The sequence below is a fragment of the Haliotis rufescens genome, unplaced genomic scaffold (genome assembly GCF_023055435.1).
Source record: "Haliotis rufescens isolate VD_foot unplaced genomic scaffold, xgHalRufe1.0.p SCAF_69, whole genome shotgun sequence".
NCBI lineage: Eukaryota > Metazoa > Mollusca > Gastropoda > Lepetellida > Haliotidae > Haliotis > Haliotis rufescens.
In genome coordinates this window covers 846599-868926 of record NW_025964360.1, presented here as the reverse complement: position 1 = coordinate 868926, position 22328 = coordinate 846599, and the positions used below count along the sequence as shown (strand labels likewise).

The following is a 22328-nucleotide window of genomic DNA, read 5'->3' as shown; positions in this document are numbered from 1 at the left end:
GCATTAAACCCAACTCACTCACTCACTCACTATAAAAATCTTTTAGATTTTCAACAGAAGTCATCTTCACCGTCAGCTAACCCAAATTAGTTGCATGGATGATAGTTTTCCTCCACCACTGCATATACTGAGACTAACATCTACTGAAAGTAATGCCGAAATACCCGTTCAGGCAGGTAGATTCAAATGCTTTTGACACAGACTGCAATATATCTAAACTATGACCAAAACTTACATTTATGCTCCTTAGTGTTCCAAATAAAGAGGAGTTGTGGCAGTTAACTGTTGTAGTATTTGAATCCAGGGCCAGAAATCTGTATCCTTTGAGTTTGACATTGGTGTTATGACAAGGAGGAACCACAGGATCATTAAGAAGTTTGACATTAACATAAGTCCCCAACACTGAGTCTAGAAATATTCAGCAAGGACAAGTGAACTTCCTTGTGGACTACCACTGTTCGGTGGCAACTTTGTAGGAATCAATTTTGTACATGAGTGAAAATAATATTAATTTCTAATTTGGAAAGGCCTGGGCAAATATTTCAAACTCTTTCAGAGTGTTTGCTGTATCATCATTGTTTGGGTAGTATCTTTCCTGGACCCACTTGCACAAAGCGATCTAAGCGCTAAGATGATCGTAACTCCCATACTTTAGCATAGGCTTACAATAGTCTTATCGCTAAGATCGCTTTGTGCAAGTGGGCCCTGGGGTATTTCATTCCCTTCATTTGTGTTGAAAATTTCAGGCTGCAAGCTGTTGCTTTTTTCTTAACCTTTTTGAAAAAAAAATCCCTAGAAATAATGACAAAATCATTGCTTATAAATATAGTAGTATCTGATTACTCTGTGTCATTTTGATGAATTACCCAGGACTGGCGAAGAGATGAAAAGGAGCATTTATCAGATAGGACAAACCCATTCGAAGTTGGCCATGGTTCTATTTGGTTTCACGTCCAACACACTGATTTATGTCCTGAATACGGTACATGAAACTGCTGCAATGGACATTTTTTAGCACATGCTGCACAAGGCTACAATTTATGATGATAATAAAATTATGAAACCTGATACGCCTCAAACCATTTTGGGAAGGCCACAAATAACAGGACCACCTGGTCTGTATTGAGTTAGGAGGGCATCTATATTGTGCAGTCTTACACAAAACAAAGGGAGAAACACAATACGTTGAAAATTGACTATTTGGCAACTGATGTTGGAAGACGATGCCAAATTGTAGTTTTTGTGGGAGTTTGCATGTCATCATGCCCTGTAGTGGAGATTGTTATTCATACAGTGTTTCTTGAGTGTGTGATCCAGGCTTGATAATTTAATGGCTGCCATCATACTGTTTGAATATGGCTAAATGTGATGTTTCACAACCAGAAGCTAAATTAATTGAAATACTTTTTGTACACAATTTACGAGAAAAGGCAAAACATTTTGATTTCAGTTTGTTTACATGTTTTGTTTCAGAAAAGTGAAAAGTAAAGCATTTCTGTCTCTACAATCTTTGGAATCAGATCTCAACCTTCTTGCCCAGTTACAAAGGTAAAGTCAACCTACATCTACCGTATTCCACGTAATAAGCGCCCCGCTCTAATAAGCGCCCACGGCGATATTTGCTAATATATTGGCTAGTGAACAATCCCAATCAGCACCCCTTCCGATTGATAAATGTACACAAGACTTATTTATTCGTGTATAATACGCACTCATGTGTTATATCACCCTTAATTATGGGCAATTAAATTCTTGAAAAATATATCTGTCGTATGTAAACATTTCAGGCTGTTAGCATAAACCACGAAATTTACGACCTTTCAACTCAAAATAATATTCTAATAAGCGCCCCCTATTTCTAATTTTGAGTGCCCTGGGCGCTTATTAGGTTGAATACGGTACTACTCAAAGAAGTTAAAGAACACCCAATTTATTTGCAAAATAGCATTCAAATTGTGGGTGTTCTTAAACATGTTTTCAGTATAGTTATCACATGCTGATGTGTTAGAATATTCTATTCAAAATAATCCATGGATAAAACTTATTTAAGCAAGTTTATTGTATTCACCAGTTTTGTGTAATTTGCTTTTTCTATGTCATTTTTATTTGTTATGTGAAATGGATGAACGAGGACACAATGATTTTAAACTTGTCAGTGGTCCACTGTGAATGACTTGAGGTAAAATAATTGGTGTCTTCATACAACAGATTCATCTGCAGGGGCTTCCTTCTGATAGCCAGAATGTTTTGTTCTCGCTGTACGATAGATACAGTTGTGAAATGAGAAACTTTGAGTAAACTTCAACTATTTTTCATGTTGATACATCACAAGCCTCGTATGACAGACTTGCATACTTCTGGGTTTCTTTTTCTTCTTCGTGGACCACTTCTGTGGTCTTGTAGACAGAGCTCCTGCCTGGAGAACGGAAGGTCGGGGGTTCAGTTCCCGGCCGCGTCATTCCAAAAGATGTTTAAAGATAGTATTTGTTGTTACCCTGACTGGCGCTCGGCATAAGGGGAATTAAACAAGGACTGGTCAGCTCAGAGTCAGTATACTGTGTCTGAGTTGGTCATTATGTTAAACTGCGGCATGGTATCTCAGTGGGTTAGCACTATTAAAACGTCCTTATTCCGAACTGTTACAAGCAGATGCACGCATGCATGCACAACACTATAAGTTCAATAATCTTTAACACCACGTTAACCCAGATTTCAACTCACCTCACATATTTTGCATTCATTTTCTTACCATCATGTGATTTTATTTACAGCTCTATCAATGGTGTTGGAAACTATATACACAAGTCCCCTCTAGGTATCCTGTTGCCAAGGAAGGGAGGTAAGCAGTACTGCATACTTGCTGTGTACTACAGAATGAGTGAGTGAGTGAGTGAGTGAGTATGGTTTTTTTTTTGCTGCAGTCAGCAGTATTCTGGTCCTCAAAATGGGTCTTATCTACGGTCATATCCGGTAAACTTGTCATTAGAACTGACCAGGGCCAATTTCTACTGGTCCTTATGATACCTTTACAATTGGGCAGTTTGGTAAGGACTATAGGACTAGTGCCAATTGCTAACGCTGCTGACTAAAATGAATTGGCTGACCTGGTTCTCTGATGACATGAACAGTTCGTTCATACTTCAGTCACTTCTTTGTATGGTCCACACTTGATTATATAGATGTGATGCAATGAAAATATATTTGACTGGGCATTAAACAGCATTCACTCACTCATTCAGGCATAATTTGGGTCCATTTGTTACCATTACCTCAAAGAATTACAGAGCCATAATAGCATAATGTATATTGTCAAGGATGCTAATTTGAACAGATATTAATTTTCTTGTGTTTATTACCCCAGTATATCTTGAGATGTGGACCAAGATTTGACAGGAATGGTTGTTCAAAAACAATATTATAAGTGCAGGAGGTTGAATTGCAGATAATCATGATCCCCATTTGACACTGAGATGCTAGGTTACGGCAAGTGAGGTGGTCATTGTGCTTAGTTGTCATTGTGAAATGAGTGAGTGAGTGAATATGGTTTTACGCCGCTTTTAGCAATATTCCAGCAATATCACGGCGGGGGACACCAGAAATGGGCTTCACACATTGTACCCATGTCGGGAATCGAACCCGGGTCTTCGGCGTGATGAGCGAACGCTTTAACCACTCGGCTACCCGACCGCCCCTCATTGTGAAATGAGGCCCATGGTTGTTTTAATTGAACCCATTCTTGCAATATATAGCTAGTTTCATAATTCACCAAATAGCCCTGAGGCAGATCATGTTGTCTGATTTTAAGCCAAGGGACAAAATACCTTGTTTTGTTCTACTTAATGGGGACTAACAATCTTTTATGGATTGTAGTTTGAAATACTAAACTCTGAATTAATTATTAGTAATTTGAAATGTCAAACTTTTGTATTTGTTTTACACAAAATGTTATTCTAAAAAATATAATCTCTTTTGTTTTCAGGTTTGCCAATGAAGCTAATTTATTTTGTATCGCCCTATGATCTACTAGACAAGAAGAGCAAGTCAGCCCACGCTATGACAGTGGAAGGTAGGCCAGTATACATCTAGCAACTCACTGCGGATCTTGCATTGTATTCAGTATGCTACTGTCCTGGAGGAAGTCAGATACTAACAGTCAGGATGTGAACAGGTCTGACAAGGCCTTGGATGCAGATGTTGGCCATTAAAAAGCCTAAAAATGGATAACGTGCTTTGAAACTGTAATTTTCATACCCAGATACATCTTGAGTGAACTGACAAGAAACATATACATCTTTTCATAGTGTGAAAAAAACCTGTTGGATTTTGTTAAAAACCTCACAGAAAAGAACTCTTCCCTTTATAGGGTCTGTAACTCGAGTTATCTCTCTTCCAACGGTCAGCCGCCGCTGTTGGAGTCAAATGTGCCAGAATCTAAAAGTTGAATGGAAGGGCAGAAAATATCTCACGTTTTCATATTGAATTTTGGGGTATGAGCCTCAAAAAGGCCTTAAAAATTACTGAAATTCTGTACAAATCCTGGAAGTGAAAAACAAGCTTGACATCTAGCTAGGGTTAGTCTGTGAGCATTTGGCCTTCCTGTAAGGCTTTCCTGAAAGTTATTTAGTGTAACGGAATTGGCTTGATGTAAAATGTTGGTTTTTCATTTCGTTCAATGTAAATGAATATCAGGGATTAAACTAGGTTTGTATATTTGCGAGTCCGGGGGACAGTCAGTAATGAAGTTCTGGGGTCCTAGGTATTACGATGGGAGTCCCTGGACCACTACTGTACCAACCGAAAATAGAATACACTGCATATCTATAGTCTCTTGTGTTCAATGGGACTTGCAGTGCACTTAAACTTGAATCATAAGAAGTAGTGAGTAATACAAGGTTCTTTCGCTTTTTTGAACATCTGTGTTTTATCCTAGAGGCAACAACTCGTGAGTATCATGCCATTGTCATTGGTGAAAGCTAACTGCTCCTCGACAGGGGTAATGCTGTTTGTTCCACCAGTCCTGTTGATTCCTTAACCATTAAGAGTGAAAACATCTTCCCAAGGCAAGGGAGGTAACTGTCCATAAAAGTCCAGTTTCCAACCTTGCTGATCTAGGCAGGAATTTCTGAGTTATTTTAGCTGACCTTATAAGTCTATGCATAGTCCAATAAAAAATCGCTTAAAGAAATCGACACCCGGTTCATAAACAACATGGCAAATGCTGTACAGTTTATGGTTGATTGCAGGATTTGAAAAGCATGTGATATCGCCAACTTGGCGTCAACAGATATTTTCCAAATCCTTTCATGTTTTAATCAAAGCCCTCAAGTGATTTGATTCACTTCGCGAAGAATGATACAGGCCCCCATTCCACAAAGCTATCTTAGCGCTAAGTTGGTCGTAACTCCCATTCTTTAACACTGACTTACGACAGTCGTAGCACTAAGATCGCTTTCTGGAACGGGTCCCAGATTTTCATTATGGTGTTGACGTCATTTTGTTTGAAGCAAATGCAAGTGAAATTAGAGAATCTGATTGGTGAATAGGATGGGCATATAAGGGACATAACTCATACTTAGCCTTGGTAGCACAACAATCAAGCTGTGAAATTCTAAGCCAGTTCGGCAAAGGAGGAAACTGGACTTATATAGTCACTTAACTCCCTTGTCCCGGGACGATAGAACAAAGAAAGCCCTGAAACAAGTTGGAATCTTTAATGTATCCCCTAAAACTTTACTAGTTACACAGTTTCATAGTTTAACACACAAATTCAGCATTAGAAATTGGCACTATTCCTGTAGTCCTTACCAAACTGCCCAATAGTAAAGGTATCCTAAGGACTAGTAGAAATTGGTCCATTTTTAGGGTTTTGCTATATGTTATCATTATAAGGACTAGTGGACAAAAAACATTAGTTTCTAACCCTGAAATTATGGATTAAGTTCATGTTATTTGTGAACATTTATTTCTAATTAACTGTGTTTTAACACAACATTTCCATTGTAATTCCCTCATTTAGGAATACATTAGCACATGATGCTGCACTGTCAACTATAGCACACAACTAACAAACTCATAACCACAGTCGATCATGAGGAACGTTCCACGTGCACATCAACCCAAACTTTTTTGTTCACACCTGTGAAGATCCGGGGTAGAATAGGTCTTCAGCAACCCATGCTTGCCGTAAGAGGTAACTGTGCTTGTCGTAAGAAGCGACTAACGGGATCGGCTGGTCAGGCTTGCTGACTTGGTTGATGCTAATGGCTAATGGCTAATGGCTAATAGATGGTCCAGATTGTATAGATTCAGTCGCGAAACTGTCTTTTGGAATAACCTGTGTTACGTGTTTTGAGGCTGCATGATAAGAAAACACATTCCAACTGTCACTTTCCTAATCTGGTAAGCGGTGCTCTGATTGGTTGTATGAAAGTTTGTTGTTACAAGACCCATAATGGGATGTCCTCATATCTTTGTTAAGTGGTAGCGAGAACTAAGGTCTGATTTTCATGATTGGATTCTCACAGGTACATGAACTCTACTGCAGTGAATAATGTATTAAAAAGGCTGAGGGTGTTGAATATAAGGGTTGTGCCTCTGTTTCAGCCATCACGGAGCACGGCCTGGGTCAGAGTGTGACCGTGTGTCTGGAGGCGGCCACACCCAACAAGCTGCAGACAATGCCCCTCATGACTGTTGTAAACAGAGATGGGAAAGGGTGAGTTTACATGGATGATTCTACAGAAATTGAGTTATTTGTGTTTGAATCAATAACTGCTCGTCCATTGAAGGTGCATGGGTTGTGCATCACTCCTCCTCCTCCCCATCTTCCTCCCCCTCCTCACCCTTCATCCTACTCCTCCCTCTCCACATGCTCCTCCTCCCTCTCCACACACCCTTGATCCTACTCCTCTCTCTTCATCCTACTCCTCCCCCCTCTGCACATGCTCCTCCCCCCTCTCCACATGCTACTCCCCCTCTCCACATGCTCCTCCTCCCTCTCCACATGCTCCTCCTCCCTCTCCACATGCTCCTGCCCCTCACACCCTTCATCCTTCTCCTCCCTCTTCATGCTCCTCCTCCCTCTCCACATGCTCCTCCTCCGTCTCCACATGCTCCTCCTCCTCCCTCTCCACATGCCCCTCCTCCTCCACATGCTCCTTTCAGGATCTGCCTCCGCTCTTAGATAACACTAGATAACAGTCACTGTTGTGAGACACCCATGTGTCATCAGTCCATCTGTAATGGTACAATTGTTGTTTCAGCATCCCATCATTTCAAGGCCTGACCCATGTCAACAGTTTCACCTTCCCGGCCTGTTTTGTGCTGGAGCTGCCGGAGCCCATCCCTCTGGCACTGTCTATGATTCAGAAGATACAGTCACATACAAGTCAGTATATTTCAGCAAGGGACATTAGTTCATAATACTAACAATTGGTTTGCTGGCCTATACATGATTATTTACATGCCACAGTGATATATATATTTCGCTGGAATATTGCTGACTGGCATGAACAACAAACAGACAACCTTATTTAGTAGCATCCGATGACAAATAAGAGAGTACTGATGTTCTATCATATTCCTGTTCCTAGGGATCACCTCTGTGGTCTTGTGAGGTTGGAAGGTCGGGGTTTTCATCCACTGTCTTAAATAACTGTTTCTATCACTGATGGTACTTGATGCTACCCTGCCTAGTGTGTGGCATTAAGGGGATAAGACAAGTACAGGTCATCATACTGAATGGGACGCTAAACCCAGTTAACCTCAGCTCAGTGTTGCAGAGCTTACTAGTTTGATAGAAGTGTTTCTTGGTCTTCCACTGTTCTGTATTCTGTTGAGACTTCCTTATATTTGTGATCGCCTCACGGTCTAGTGGTAGAACGTCCGCCGGGGAGAGCAAAGGTCCAGGGTTCAATTCCCGGCCATGTCATACCAAAAGACATTAAAAGATAGAACCTGTTGTTACCTTATCTGGCGCACGGTGTTAGGGGGCTAAAACAAGGACACACACACACGTGCATACACGTCACTAAATAAGTGCAATAATCGTGGATACGACGTTAAACCCCATTTCACCTCACCTCCTTATATTTTGTTTTTCTCTTATTGCAGATATAGACATTGAGAAAGGTGCCGAACCCAAACCACTGTTGTCCCTCATAATGGAAAAATATTCAAATGGAAAAACTCTCAATGAGACAGAGCTCTTTGTGGTAAGTTGTGTAGCTTGTTTTCATGGTATGACAAAAGGACTTCCTAGATTATACAACAGCTATCCAAATTGAACATCCAGGTTGAAGATTTAAGACGAACACAGCTGATCACAGGCTAACGGCTATCTTAGGTTGCAAGGTGAGGTCTCTGTGTTAGGAATTCCACTGATATTTGAGTTGTTGGAGTGACATGATATCGGAAATGAACACTAGGCCACATGTTTTGTTTATGGTAATTGTGATCAATTACTTGGGTTCATGGTAATAAAAATATTTTTTTTAGTTCAATGTAAGTGTATTTGTTTTGGGCAGGAAGTATTTTAAATTTTTTTTTATGTTCTTGGCTTTTCACTCCATCAATCTAACCCTTAGACCAGAAAAAAATTGACATATTTTTCGCCTTGATATAATTAATCTATTTGGAATATGTAAAGGTGTTGACTGTGATTTGATTGGCATCACATGAAGTCTGTCAGGACATTGATAATACTTGCTAGTTTCTTGTAGAGGAATGGGGATCTACATGACAATACTTGCTAGTTTCTTGTAGAGGAATGGGGATCTACATGACAATACTTGCTAGTTTCTTGTAGAGGAATGGGGATCTACATGACAATACTTGCTAGTTTCTTGTAGAGGAATGGGGATCTACATGACAATACTTGCTAGTTTCTTGTAGAGGAATGGGGATCTACATGACAATACTTGCTAGTTTCTTGTAGAGGAATGGGGATCTACATGACAATACTTGCTAGTTTCTTGTAGAGGAATGGGGATCTACATAACATAATACTTGCTAGTTTCTTGTAGAGGAATGGGGATCTACATAACATAATACTTGCTAGTTTCTTGTAGAGGAATGGGGATCTACATGACAATACTTGCTAGTTTCTTGTAGAGGAAAGGGGATCTACATGACAATACTTGCTAGTTTCTTGTGGAGGAATTGGGATCTACATGACATAATACTTGCTAGTTTCTTGTAGAGGAATTGGGATCTACATGACATGAAATCACATGGTGATAATACTTGCTAGTTTCTTGTAGAGGAATGGGGATCTACATGACAATACTTGCTAGTTTCTTGTAGAGGAATGGGTATCTACATGACAATACTTGCTAGTTTCTTGTAGAGGAATGGGGATCTACATGACAATACTTGCTAGTTTCTTGTAGAGGAATGGGGATCTACATGACAATACTTGCTAGTTTCTTGTAGAGGAATGGGGATCTACATAACATAATACTTGCTAGTTTCTTGTAGAGGAATGGGTATCTACATGACAATACTTGCTAGTTTCTTGTAGAGGAATGGGGATCTACATGACAATACTTGCTAGTTTCTTGTGGAGGAATTGGGATCTACATGACATAATACTTGCTAGTTTCTTGTAGAGGAATTGGGATCTACATGACATGAAATCACATGGTGATAATACTTGCTAGTTTCTTGTAGAGGAATTGGGATCTACTTGACATAAAATCAGGACTGCTGGTTAACACAGATACTGACAATGTAGGAGACGTTGTGAGTGGACTTGTGATACTGTTCTATTACACATAATCATGGTGTCTGTCTTCAGTCCTTGCCAGACCAGCAGCATGTGTACTTCATGAGCAACGTGAACGGCAGCTCCCTGGACCAGCCTGGTGTGATGGTGTCCCGCATCCCGTTCACACATCCCATGAACGTTGCTCACATTCTCAGTCATCTACGCCAGCAGCTTGTCTTCAACACTGTCGTCAGCAGCTGCATCAGACCCAACTCCAAACAAGGTATGTTGGACACTGAGTTACATCCTCTGGAAACTAGGGTTGCTGATGAGGGACGAAGTTTACCATCGTTGACCTAGGTTCAGTGTTTGCCTAGGTGACCACTTGACTTGTCTTTGTGATGGGTGTCACGAAGTTTACCATCGTTTACCTAGGTTCTGTGTCTGCCCAGGTGACCACTTGACTTGTCTTTGTGATGGGTGTCACGAAGTTTACCATCGTTTACCTAGGTTCTGTGTCTGCCCAGGTGACCACTTGACTTGTCTTTGTGATGGGTGTCATGAAGTTTACCATCGTTTACCTAGGTTCTGTGTTGGCCCAGGTGACCACTTGACTTGTCTTTGTGATGGGTGTCATGAAGTTTACCATCGTTTACCTAGGTTCTGTGTTGGCCCAGGTGACCACTTGACTTGTCTTTGTGATGGGTGTCATGAAGTTTACCATCGTTTACCTAGGTTCTGTGTTGGCCCAGGTGACCACTTGAATTGTCTTTGTGATGGGTGTCATGAAGTTTACCATCGTTTACCTAGGTTCTGTGTCTGCCCAGGTGACCATTGACTTGTCTTTGTGATGGGTGTCACGAAGTTTACCATCGTTTACCTAGGTTCTGTGTCTGCCCAGGTGACCACTTGTCTTGTCTTTGTGATGGGTGTCACAAAGTTTACCATCGTTTACCTAGGTTCTGTGTTTGCCCAGGTGACCACTTGTCTTGTCTTTGTGATGGGTGTCACGAAGTTTACCATCGTTTACCTAGGTTCTGTGTTTGCCCAGGTGACCATTGACTTGTCTTTGTGATGGGTGTCACTAATGGGTGTCATCCTTTCGCAAACTCCTGGTATCATCACTATTTTATAGTGATTCTTAAACCCATGTTTCTGATGTAGTTGGAATCATACAACAGATTCTGCTTTTAGCTTTTCTTATGACTATGGAGTGAGTATAGCTTTTTGCCGCTTTAAGCATTATCCCAGCAATATCACGGTGAGGGACTCCAGAAATGGGATCCACACATTGTACCCATGTCGGGAATCGAACCCGGGTCTTCGGCGTGACGAGGGAACGCTATAACCGCCAGGCTACTCAACCGTCCCTTATGGTTTTGATGCTTTTATTTACTCCTATGCTTTGAGAACACTTACAACTTCAGCCTCAACAGAGATCCACAATCAATGACAGGCAATCAACCAGGTGCATTGTTCAAAATTAAGCATGAAAATCAAGGGACCCATGTAATAAGCTTGTCATGTTTCTGAAATAGCGAATGCTGTTGTGATAGAGCTGACAACGATCTCCCTACCCACCACAATCCACTTCAGCTGTGCCACTTAATGTTTCAGATATGGCGAATGCTGTTGTGATAGAGCTGACGACGATCTCCCTCCAACAGATCTGTATAACCATGGAACACCCTGTATATGACTCCATGTTGAACGTGGAGCTAGATCTGGGAGATATCACCAGCCTCAAGTGTCGCCTGTCTTCAGGTCACACGGACCAAGTTCTCTGTACTGATGACTTTGCTTCCAGGGTGTTCCAGAGGTAAGGGAGATAACTGTTGTATTGCTTTCTTTAAAATCACATATTTGTAAGATAATATTTTAGAAAGTGATTAATATATTTTTCTCATTGTATTCTACCTTTTTTGTGACTTTTTAGGCTAATGACCTAATTACTTTCCGACCCTGTTATCTTGAATGTACCGATATCTCAAGCTTATATCCAGTCCTGACCTCCTCACGATAAAAATAAATATAAATTTGACCTCTTATCACAAATTCGAGATACAAAATACATAGCACTATCTCAAACCTTGGCCTTGGTTGGTTGTTTAATGCTGCTCTCGGCAGTATTCGAGGTGTTTGACGGCGGTCTGTAAAGAATCGAGACAATCCAGTGATTAATATCATGAGCTTCGACCTATGCAATTGGGATCAATGACATGCATCAACCAAGTCAACCAGCGAGTCTGACCACCCAATCCCGTTAGTCGCCTCTAATGACAAGCATTTCACAGAGATGTGAGCAGTTCTCCTGGATATAGACTGTGGAATCCGGAATGAAGTCAAAACAGATCACTTGCAACATTGTCTAGTTTCATCCACTGAACTTCAGAAGCAATGGGCATTAAGAGCAAACAGACATCTGTCCCTGACTCTTTTTGTAAAAAATGTTATAGTTTGTTTATACCACGCACATCTCACTCAGCTGTTGTCAACCCAAAATGTAATACCTGTCCACCTGTACATCTGGCACAATTTTTATTGATTATTTCGCGTAAAATACATTTCCATTCGTCATCACACACACATGTTGCAGCGATGCCAACCATTACGCTTTGGGCACAATATTTACACTTTTGAGCCTAAAATTACACTATTACGCTTATCCTCCCCAAAATATGATTTTGGACATTTTTTTCACGAATTATTTACATGTACAAGATATCAAGGAGAGCAAATTGATCGTTGCTCACGATATCATAATTAACAGGCCACAGTCATATAGCTGGAATATTGCTGAGTGTGGCGTTAAACTACTAGTCGCCTATGCTTGTCATAAGGTGACTGACAAGCTTTTGGTGGTCAAGCATGGTTGATTGCATATCAGTGCCAATTTGTCTGGTCCAGATTTGATTATATAGAGGCCACTGTGATATGGCTGAAATATGGCTGAAATATTGCTGACTTTGGACTTAGGAGAAGGAGGAATATATGTACAGGCAAATGCATGAGGATGGGTTTCAACATACTGTAAGATTTGTCATCTCTTTTCAGATGCCTGTCAATCCCAATCACTCTGAGGTCGATCATCAAGAAGGGTAGAGAGCAGCTGCAGAAGCTACTTGAAGAAAGGCTGGCAGCGATGAAGATGGCCTTATGGCAGCGCAACAACCGCCCCCAACCCACACAGACACCCAGTATACACTCCAGGGGGAGACAACCCGTGTTCGTGAACCCCGCCCTGTCCCAGGTGCCCCAGCAGATGGCCCCTATGCAGCAAATGCAACACCAAGTCTCTCATCACCATATGCCCCACCCTATGACTCACCAGATGTCCCATCACCACCATCATCAACTGCAACAGCAGCAACAGCATCAGCTGCAAGTCAACCAGCTGCCTCCACCTGCTCAAATGACCGACATGAGGGGTCAGATGCAAGATATGCGGGGACAGATGCAAGATATGCGCAGTACCATCGCTGACCTCCTCTCTCCCCCTTTGGACAAAATTGGCAATAATCCTCTGTTGGCTGGACTTCTCGACCAGGAACATGATGGCTCTAGTCAAGAAGTGAATGACAGTCCCATGTTGTCCAAACTCTTAGAAGATCAGACTACGGGAGCTGCTTCAACTGCAGCTGCCGCCGCTGCTGCTGCAGCAGCAGGTTCTATACCATTGGCAAATGCAACAAAACCATCAGCCCTTCATAAACGTGTGCGCAAAAGACGTTCTACTTCTGACCAGCTAGGTCGAAGTCCCAAACATAGACTGAGTGATGGTGAAGGAAATGATAAGATAACCACTATAGACTTAGACTCGAGCTGTAGTCCATTTGATTCTAGTTTACAAAGCAGTTCTGGCCTGCCCCCTGCACCAGGCCTGCAGTCCATTATTGACTTAACAGAAGATTCATTCGGGGAATCAAATCTGAAGAAGCTTGCAGATAGTATGGACAGTTTGATTCCTAAGGATCAAAAGCAAGCGACGGAAAATGAACTGTCAGCATTGTTGTCAGACGCGGATCCTGGGAGGAGTCTTTTATCCAAAAATTCATCGCCGGGTTCAAAAAACGAGAATGCCTCTACCTCTCTTGAGGATCTCCTCGCTGGGTCGGGAGAGGGAAACGAGGCTCTAGACCCAGCTTCTTCTCTTAGTAGTTCCTCTTCCAGTATAGCGTCAGATAAAAACAGTGGAAGAAATGCTGCTTTTTTAGGCTTTAAGTCCAGCAGTCCCAGGCAGGACTCCAAATCTCCCATCTCCTCGAGTTTTCACAAGGAAGTTTTTAGCCCTGACCGTGAAAGGTCTGATCCTCTACACAGTGCAATGTTTGATAGGACAGCGTTTGATCTTCCCGAGACCAAGTACTCTGTTAAGACACCTCCCATTAAGACTGAATCCAGTTCCTCGGATAGGAGGGAGATTACAGGTTTGTTTGAAAAATTTGAAAAGTTAAAAAATGAAAATGTGGAACCAATGTGTACAAGTATTGTGAAAATTGAGGAAGGGAAGGGGTTGAAGTTGAAGCTGCCTGCTTTGAGGCATAGTGATAGCCGCAGCGCACCTGCTGTGAGCATGGAATCTCTGTCAAGCAAAAGCCTTGGCAAACAGAGCAATGTGGGTACGTTTGACTTTAAGAGTGATGAGGATGAGGATGAACCTTTGCCAAGCCTCAGTGGTTCGGAGAGGCTAGCAGTATATGCAGCATCACCTACCAGGCTGCAGATTACTAACAAATCAAAAAACTCTTATGATACCTCCTCCCGTAGAAAGAGTGAAAAGTATAAAAGGAAAGAGAGCAAGTATGGCTCAAGTGGTGAATCTGTGAAGAGGAAGAGAGGGAAGGATGAATCGAAGAAGGAGAGAAAGAAGCGGAAGTTGGGTGAGAGTAACCAGTATTCTAGCGTGGCTGTGAATAAAACTGTATATCATGCTGCAACTGTGGAGAGTGATCAAAAGTCGGTCACCAAGCTGAAAATTAGAGTGTCAAAAGAGCCTTCTTTTAAAATTGAGGAGGACACCTCCAAGAAGTCCTCCAAACACTCATCCACTCCAGTGGTAGACAAGTTGATTGTCTCCAAACATGACTTGAAAGATCCAGACATAATTTCAAGCCATAAATCACAGTCATCCTCTCAAAAAAGTCTTCATCGCTCATCATCTTTATCTCAGAGATCAGCAAGTCCAAATCAATCTCAGGGTAATAGTGTTAGCAAGTCAGACCCTAAACTGGCAACTAAAACTACAATCCGACTCAAACCACTCAATATTCCTAACTCAGGATCTTCAGTAACTGTCCAGACTGACAAAAAGAGTCCTTCTACATTGAGCACCGCTAAAAATCTTACATCCACTAAAACATCAGTGTCTAATTCATCCCGACCTCAGGCACCAATAGTTTCAAAGGTATCTCTCTCACCCAGTCCAGTCAGGACACCAACGTCCTCCCCCTCCAAGCTTGCTTCCCAGTCATCGGGCAAATCAAGTTCCTCTAAATCCCTCACATCCTCCAAATCCTCTTCCAGTCTACCAAAACCTCCCACATCACTCAGTTTGTCAAAAAACCCTGTGTCAAACCTTTCTAAGTCACCTTCAGCTTCAAATTCGCCAAAATCTGTCACCTCGACAAAATCTTCAACACCCACCAGTAGTGCTAAAACTCCAACTACACCGGTCACTGCTAAAACTCCTTCAAGCTCGTCTAAAAGTCACTCATCCAGTCCAGCAAGGCCATCAAGTCAAAATCCAAAACTGTCCTCGTCTCAGACAATTAAATCCTCATCCTCATCCTCAGGATCACCTAAAACCAGCACCAGCTCATCCAAATCTTCAAGCTCTAATAGATCAGTCAGTAGCAGCTCAAACAAATCATCAAGCTCCTCCAAAACGCAAACATCAAGCTCTTCTCGGCCTCAGTCCAGCTCAACAAAATCTCAGAGTTCCGGCTTAACAAAATCTAGTAGCAGTAGCTCATCAAAGGATAAGAACGCTTCAAAAACCTCCAGTACGCCAAAATCCTCCAATGCTTCAAGTTCTAGCTCCAGCAAGAATTCATCTACCTCAGGCCCTTCCCTCCCGGCTGCCCTATCCATAGCTAGTTTCCTCCCCGATGCGCCCACGGCTAGTAGTGTGGCTAGTCTTCCCCCAATCCCCAAATTATCCTCCTCCTCCTCGAGCAGTGGAACTAGTCACAGCAGCAACACCAGTCAAGGCTCAGGAGCATCTAGCTCCAAGGATCTCTCCACCAATACATCAGGAGCTGCTCCCAACTCTGGGGGATCAAGTAACACCAGTGCTTCACACAGTTCTAAAGCCTCGGCAAGTTCCAGTGCTAATGTTACTAAAAGCTCTAGTGGCAGTGCTTCTGGGAATACCAGTTCGAAAAGTAATTCCACTGTAAATAGCAAACCTGTTGAGTCCTCAAGTGCTTCAGAAGGTGCTGGTGGAAATGGTTCCGGCTCAGGATCGTCTGGTGATGCTGGTGCAAATAAAGGCAAACTGCCAGCTGCCAGATCGAGAAAGGGATCTTTGTCTGCTGTGATTGACAAGCTGACAAAATCCAGCACTACTGCAGTGCATGTCAGTACTATGACACCGGGGGAAGTGTTGGCCAAACAAGCTCGGGAGAAGGCTGAACAGGAGAACAGAGCTTTGGCTGAGCAAAGAGCCTCCCGCTCAGACCCTAAGGCTCAAGATCATGTGTTAAATAGTTCAAAGACAGAGCGAGAGAAAAGTGATTCTGGTGACACGAACCGGAACCGGATGGATTCTCAAATCAAAAGGAATATGTCTGTGGGATCTTCAAATAAGGATTCGCCCAAAGTGTTGTCTTCTGTGAATAATAAAGTGAGTCGTAATGAAATGATAAAACTGGGGCAAAATTCCTCTCCTCTAAACAAGGTGGTTACATCCGAAAACAATTCAGTGTCTTCTTCACCAAGGACCAACAGTCTAGGTTCCTCTAGATCTGTTGGGAGGGCCAGTCCTGTGAATAAGGAGGCCCTGAAAAATAGGGACAGCCCAGTGGGTCGGGCTAGCCCTGGAGGCAAGTCAAGCCCTGGGATTAAAGATAGTCCTGGTAGGCCAGGTGCTTCAACAAACTCTGTGCTTGATGGAAAGGATAAAGTCAATGCCTTTTCAAAGGATGATAATAAAAACAGAAGACAGTCCGTGGAGAGTGGGAGAAGTGGGTCTCCAGTGACAGGGAATAAACCTGTGGGAAATGTGTCAAATAATAAAAAATCTGAACTCTCAGATAAAGGCAGCATTAAAGGGGGGAGTGTCTCTCCTTTGACGATTCAGAATGTGCAAAATGTAGGTGTGGAGAAGCGAAGTCCTTCGCAAAAACATTGCACTTCGCCTCTTGTGTTCAACAATACTAAATTCAATGGAGAAAGTTCTAGAGAAAAGACTCCTAACAAGGAGGAGCGAGAAGCATTCAAAGTGCCGACGCCCAAAGCTTCCACCCCTGAGACTCGCGATATGGACGAGCTAGAGTGTGTGCCACGAAAAAAGCAACGAGTCAACAAGAACGTGTCCAGCCCTCATAGTGATGCAAGTAGTCCAGAAAATGGGCTTGTTATAGATTGTCCGGGGACGCCCAAGGTCAATAGCAACGGGCCGTCACCTATGCCAGTTCTTGAAAGTCCAGTTAAAGATACACCAGCTCCTCCTCCACCCACTGATGGTAAACCGACTCCTGTGAAATCCTCTACTGTGTCAAGTTCTCCTAAATCCAAAGTGCATCAGTCACCACGCCCCAGCCAAAGCCCTGCCGGGGTCAAGGTCACGAGTAATTCCGAGACCCCAGGGAGTGGGGATACCCGTCACTCCCCTTGTGAAATAGATGATGAACTCATGGATGAAGCTTTAATGGGCCTGAATAGCTGATGATTGTGTTTTAGGGTTTTGAAAAAAAAAAGGAAAACCACAAATTGTCCATTGTGACCAGTGGGGTCAGAACAGTAATAGGATATGACCCTACTGATTTTATTTAAGTCATTTATGGATTTCCTTACAGTTAAGAATGATTGTCAAAACTAGCCTAAACATTCCTAAACAAAAACTTTCATTTGGTAAGACTTGGAATGTTTTTGTAATTATAGATTATGTTAAACATACCTCTGTCACTGGGTTCTTCAAAAGACGGTTGATTGTCTTAAAACCAAAGATTTAAAGTTTTTGTTTAGAATATCCAGTTTTGACCTTGTCCTATGAATTAGTTCAATACAGTATGCCAACATTCAAGGTAGATTCTGAATTGTCAATTCATTTTACTTCTTCTATCGAGTCATGAAATAGGGAAAGGGATTTTTTGTCATCCAAAATACACCATGTACTCTGTCCTTTATGCTGGCATTGATACATTACAAGAATCTTATTCAGTTCGGTGATCTTTAGACATGTTCCCTGGTCCATAAGGAATTGATATTCTGTCTTTGCAGTAGTGAGATGTGGTTTTCTTTGTATACCAAGGTGTGATTAAAACTGACATGCAAAGCCAAACTGGTGTCCTTCATGGAAATGGCACAGCTGCCAGACAAGCTGATACCTTTGCCAAAATCTCTTCCTGGTTTCTCATATTGTTTGAATGCCGTTGTGGGCCACAAACTGATCGTAGTGCTAAGACTGGTCTAACCTCTATACATTAACATAGACTTACATCTGTTGCAGCACTGAGATCACTCCCTGGTTCTTGAGTGTTTACTGATGTCAGATCATCTTCAGGTGTGCACTGGTCTTTTGTTATAGAGGAGAAGGGGGTGCAGGGGAAACGAAAATAACAGTCTTAGAGATTGAATCATCAAAGAAATTGGACACTTTATCGCACAAAGTATTGTCAGCCAAAAATTGAATTTAAGGTATTTTTGAGGGTTTAAATATTTTTTCAGCCAGACCTGGATTAAGTGAAAAAAAATTCGTCCCACTTTTTCTAAAGTCTGTAGTTTGAGTACTGTCTTCCATGTTTTCATATGGAGAGGGGCTAGATTTCTTTTTATCATTGATTTAAGTATAACTGCATTGATGTTATCTGAAACTTCAGTTTAAAAAGCAAATATAGTTATGAGGTATTTTATTTACACCCCAACTATGGAGACTGTGTTACAAAGTGTGGATGGCGTTTAGACAATATGTATGATCCAGGACTCGCTGGCTGTTGTTTCATTAAAACATGATGCCATATTAACGGCTGATACATGTGATGCAGGTTTTCTCGTGAAATGGTAAGTCAGATTGTGAAAAAGGTTCGGCGGTCATACATTGTGTCATATTAAAGGATGGGGGTGGTCGGGTAGCCTAGTGGTTAAAACTGACATACACCGAAGACCCGGGTTCGATTCCTGACATGGGTACAATGTGTGAAGCCCATTTCTGGTGTCCCCTGTCATGATATTGCTGGAATATAGCTAATAGCGGGGTAAAACCATACTCACTCACTCACTCATATTAAAGGATGAAAAATCTCTGAGAAGCAACATGTCCCACAAACTCAGTCTTCTCCCCTAAGATACATGACCAGTGCCCAGTACTGAACAAGAGGTCTGTCCCTACATTGTCTGCCCATCATCTGACTGTTAATAATTTGTTATTCTTGTGTTGCTTTCTGAAGTCAAGACTTTGTATTAATTATTGTACCGGTACTTGTTTCTTAGACACATCCACTTTCTCAGGGCAGTATCTCCATGTCTGTTGCTTGTCACTCTGTCTGTTAGTTGTACAAAGTATGATGTTAACCTGTCGTCAGACCCAAAACCAGAGACTGTTTCTCTATTTACTCCTTTGTGAAAAGCCAAAATCACAACAGACTACGTAACCATGGGAATAGCAGCATTACTAGTGAAGATTTGAGCTCACCTGGGCTATAAGTCTAGTTGTGATTATGTCATGGCCTGTTTGTCCGATGTTGCCGTCGATATTAAGATGAAACTTGCTTGTCACTTTGTCGTCATGTTGAAGGTGGTTCAGATATTTATTGTAAATCATGCAGGGTTAGAAATTGGCACTAGTCCTATAGTCCTTGCCAAACTGCCCAATGGTAAAGGTATCATAAGGACTAGTAGAAAATTGCCATTTTTAAGGGGTTTGCTTTATGTTATCATTATAAGGACTAGTGGACGAAAACTAATCAGCAAACAATAACACCTAGACTGTAGACTTTAAATTCCTTGATGTACCACACTTGACGAGAAGCTAGTGTACAATTACATTGTATGTTATGAGCCTTGTTATGTGTGTCATTGTCTCGCCTATGTACAGTGAACCTGACATGACAAGATACTCCAATATGTCTAGATAAAAATACGACACTTTAATGATGCTAGCAAGGAACATTTTTGATTTCATGATAACAGTACTGTAAATTTAAGAAATGAAAAGTGAAACTTATTGAAGATTTCAACACTTTCTTCTCAGGGGCCACAACTCCAAAAGGCTATGCCATGACTGACATTCATCGCTGCTTACTGTAGATGGTGTTGCAGAAGTAGTGTTAAGTTAGATTTGACCAATATGTAACTTATAGCTGTATATACAATAACCAACAGTCATTTGTGTAAAACAGTATCTAGGAATTTATCTAGGATTCTAAACTAAGTGACCCTGGCTGGCAAATTTTGAAAAATAAAATCATTTTTGGTTCAAAATAGGGATTTTTTAAAGTTCATATTTTCTATATTCAGAGGTAGACCTGTTTGAATATGGTATTTTGAGATTGCATTCAATACAATAATATAAAACTAAGCATTAAAAACTCTTCCTTTTTATTGATCCTTTTTTTCAGTAAAATACAGGTTACCTCTACAAAGCTATAAGATTAGTTATTAGTTATATATTAAAATACATATTAAAATTTTCAGTTCCAATTTGGGAATTGTTACTGACATTTGCTGTAGAAATGGGGCCAAATATTGGCTTCTAAGCAGGTCCAGATAAATCCCTGGTATGTTACAAAACTTGATAGCAACAAATGTTATAACATTAGTGTAATTATCTCCAGTGCATGGGTTTGGGTTACTTCTCCTTGAGCTTATCAGTTTGCCAATTTGATTATTCACAATTTCTTATAAGGGGAGACTACTCTATTGTATGGGCATTATACGGTCTAGTTTTTCTCCAGTTAATTTCCTGATTTGATCATTCAAATTTTTTTGTAAGGGGAGATAATTTATTATTGTGGCTGTGTTTATCATAAGACACTGATGACTCTGCATATTAAGAATTTTCAAGTTGTGAACTAGCAGTATTTGTGAAACAAAATCATTTATTTCATCTTTTAGTTTAAAATATTTTATCATTTTGAAAACTAAATGTGTTCCTGGTATTGATAATTCATGGCTGTCCTGAATGGCTGTCTTTATTGTCATGTGAATGTAATACGGTAATACATGATAAGGTGAGCTGCAGAGGCTTGGCATTATTTCTTCCTAGAGGTATAGTGATCTTGGAGTTCCCTCGTTTTTGGATAGTATTGAAGACAGAATTTGAATCATTGTAAACATTTCTAGTCGGCTTAGCTCACAAGACTCAGCATGGTTATTGAAATCACATCAGAATCTTCCATACATACTTATATTCAAGCTCCTCAGCGATAGCCAGTTCGTGGTGCTCTTTAATATTGCTGCTCCCCTCTGCTAGGTGGCCAAAAACCATGCAAGCTCATCACAGTGTTAGCCCTTGTGGTGCTCTTTACTATCACTGTCACCATTCACAGCTCCTCACTGTGCTAGGCAGCCAACAACCCTGAGTGGAGCAAGCTCATCACAGTGTTAGCCCTTGCAGTGCTCTTTACTATTGCTGTCACAAGTCACAGCTCCTCACTGTGCTAGGCAGCCAACAACCCTGAGTGGACGCAGGCTCATCCCAGTGTTAGCCCTTGCGGTGCTCTTGACTATCGCTGTCACCACTCAAAGCTCCCCACTCTACTAGGCAGCCAACAACCCTGAGTGGACGCAGGCTCATCCCAGTGTTAGCCCTTGCGGTGCTCTTGACTATCGCTGTCACCACTCAAAGCTCCCCACTCTACTAGGCAGCCAACAACCCTGAGTGGAGCAAGCTCATCACAGTGTTAGGCCTTGCGGTGTTCTTGACTATCGCTGTCACCAGTCACAGCTCCTCACTGTGCTAGGCAGCCAACGACCCTGAGTGGAGCAAGCTCATCACAGTGTTAGCCCTTGCAGTGCTCTTTACTATTGCTGTCACAAGTCACAGCTCCTCACTGTGCTAGGCAGCCAACAACAATGCATGGAGCAAGTGTTTGGCAGTGCTGTGTGAGGTTCGGGATGCTAGGTTAAGTACCTCTATTGCAAGCACTGATGATAATGTAAGGGATGCTGCACTGGAGAACATTTTATAGGAGATAAAACCTGAGAAGGAAACCTTTCTCTTTTTTCTTTTAATGATATGCTGTCTGTCAGATTATGTGATTGAAGCTCAAGACGTTACCTCAACAAATGTATATGATCATAGCTGTATTCTATTCAACAGGACATTAACTTTAATTATGTCTGCTAGAATGCTGACACAATGCTGAATGGACTGGCATACAGACACGCTGATGTCATGTTGGGCCTTCTACTTTGCATGGGGAGAGATAGTTGTGAAGTAAGATAGTTGTATCGTGTTCTT

General features: G+C 41.6%; 1 protein-coding gene across 1 annotated transcript in view; it reads left to right on the top strand.

Moving 5' to 3' along the window:
• LOC124148699 (mediator of RNA polymerase II transcription subunit 1-like) overlaps window positions 1–21343 on the top strand; it is a 77043-nt gene extending 55700 nt beyond the window's left edge. Inside the window, exons 7-15 of the mRNA XM_046519935.2 lie at window positions 1474–1548; window positions 2772–2839; window positions 3980–4066; window positions 6604–6715; window positions 7263–7387; window positions 8113–8213; window positions 9797–9989; window positions 11324–11525; window positions 12761–21343. Of these exons, the coding sequence (XP_046375891.2) occupies window positions 1474–1548; window positions 2772–2839; window positions 3980–4066; window positions 6604–6715; window positions 7263–7387; window positions 8113–8213; window positions 9797–9989; window positions 11324–11525; window positions 12761–17594 (5797 nt within the window). The 3' untranslated portion in view covers window positions 17595–21343. The remainder of the gene's footprint in view (window positions 1–1473; window positions 1549–2771; window positions 2840–3979; window positions 4067–6603; window positions 6716–7262; window positions 7388–8112; window positions 8214–9796; window positions 9990–11323; window positions 11526–12760) is intronic.
• Window positions 21344–22328: the final 985 nt, after the last annotated feature.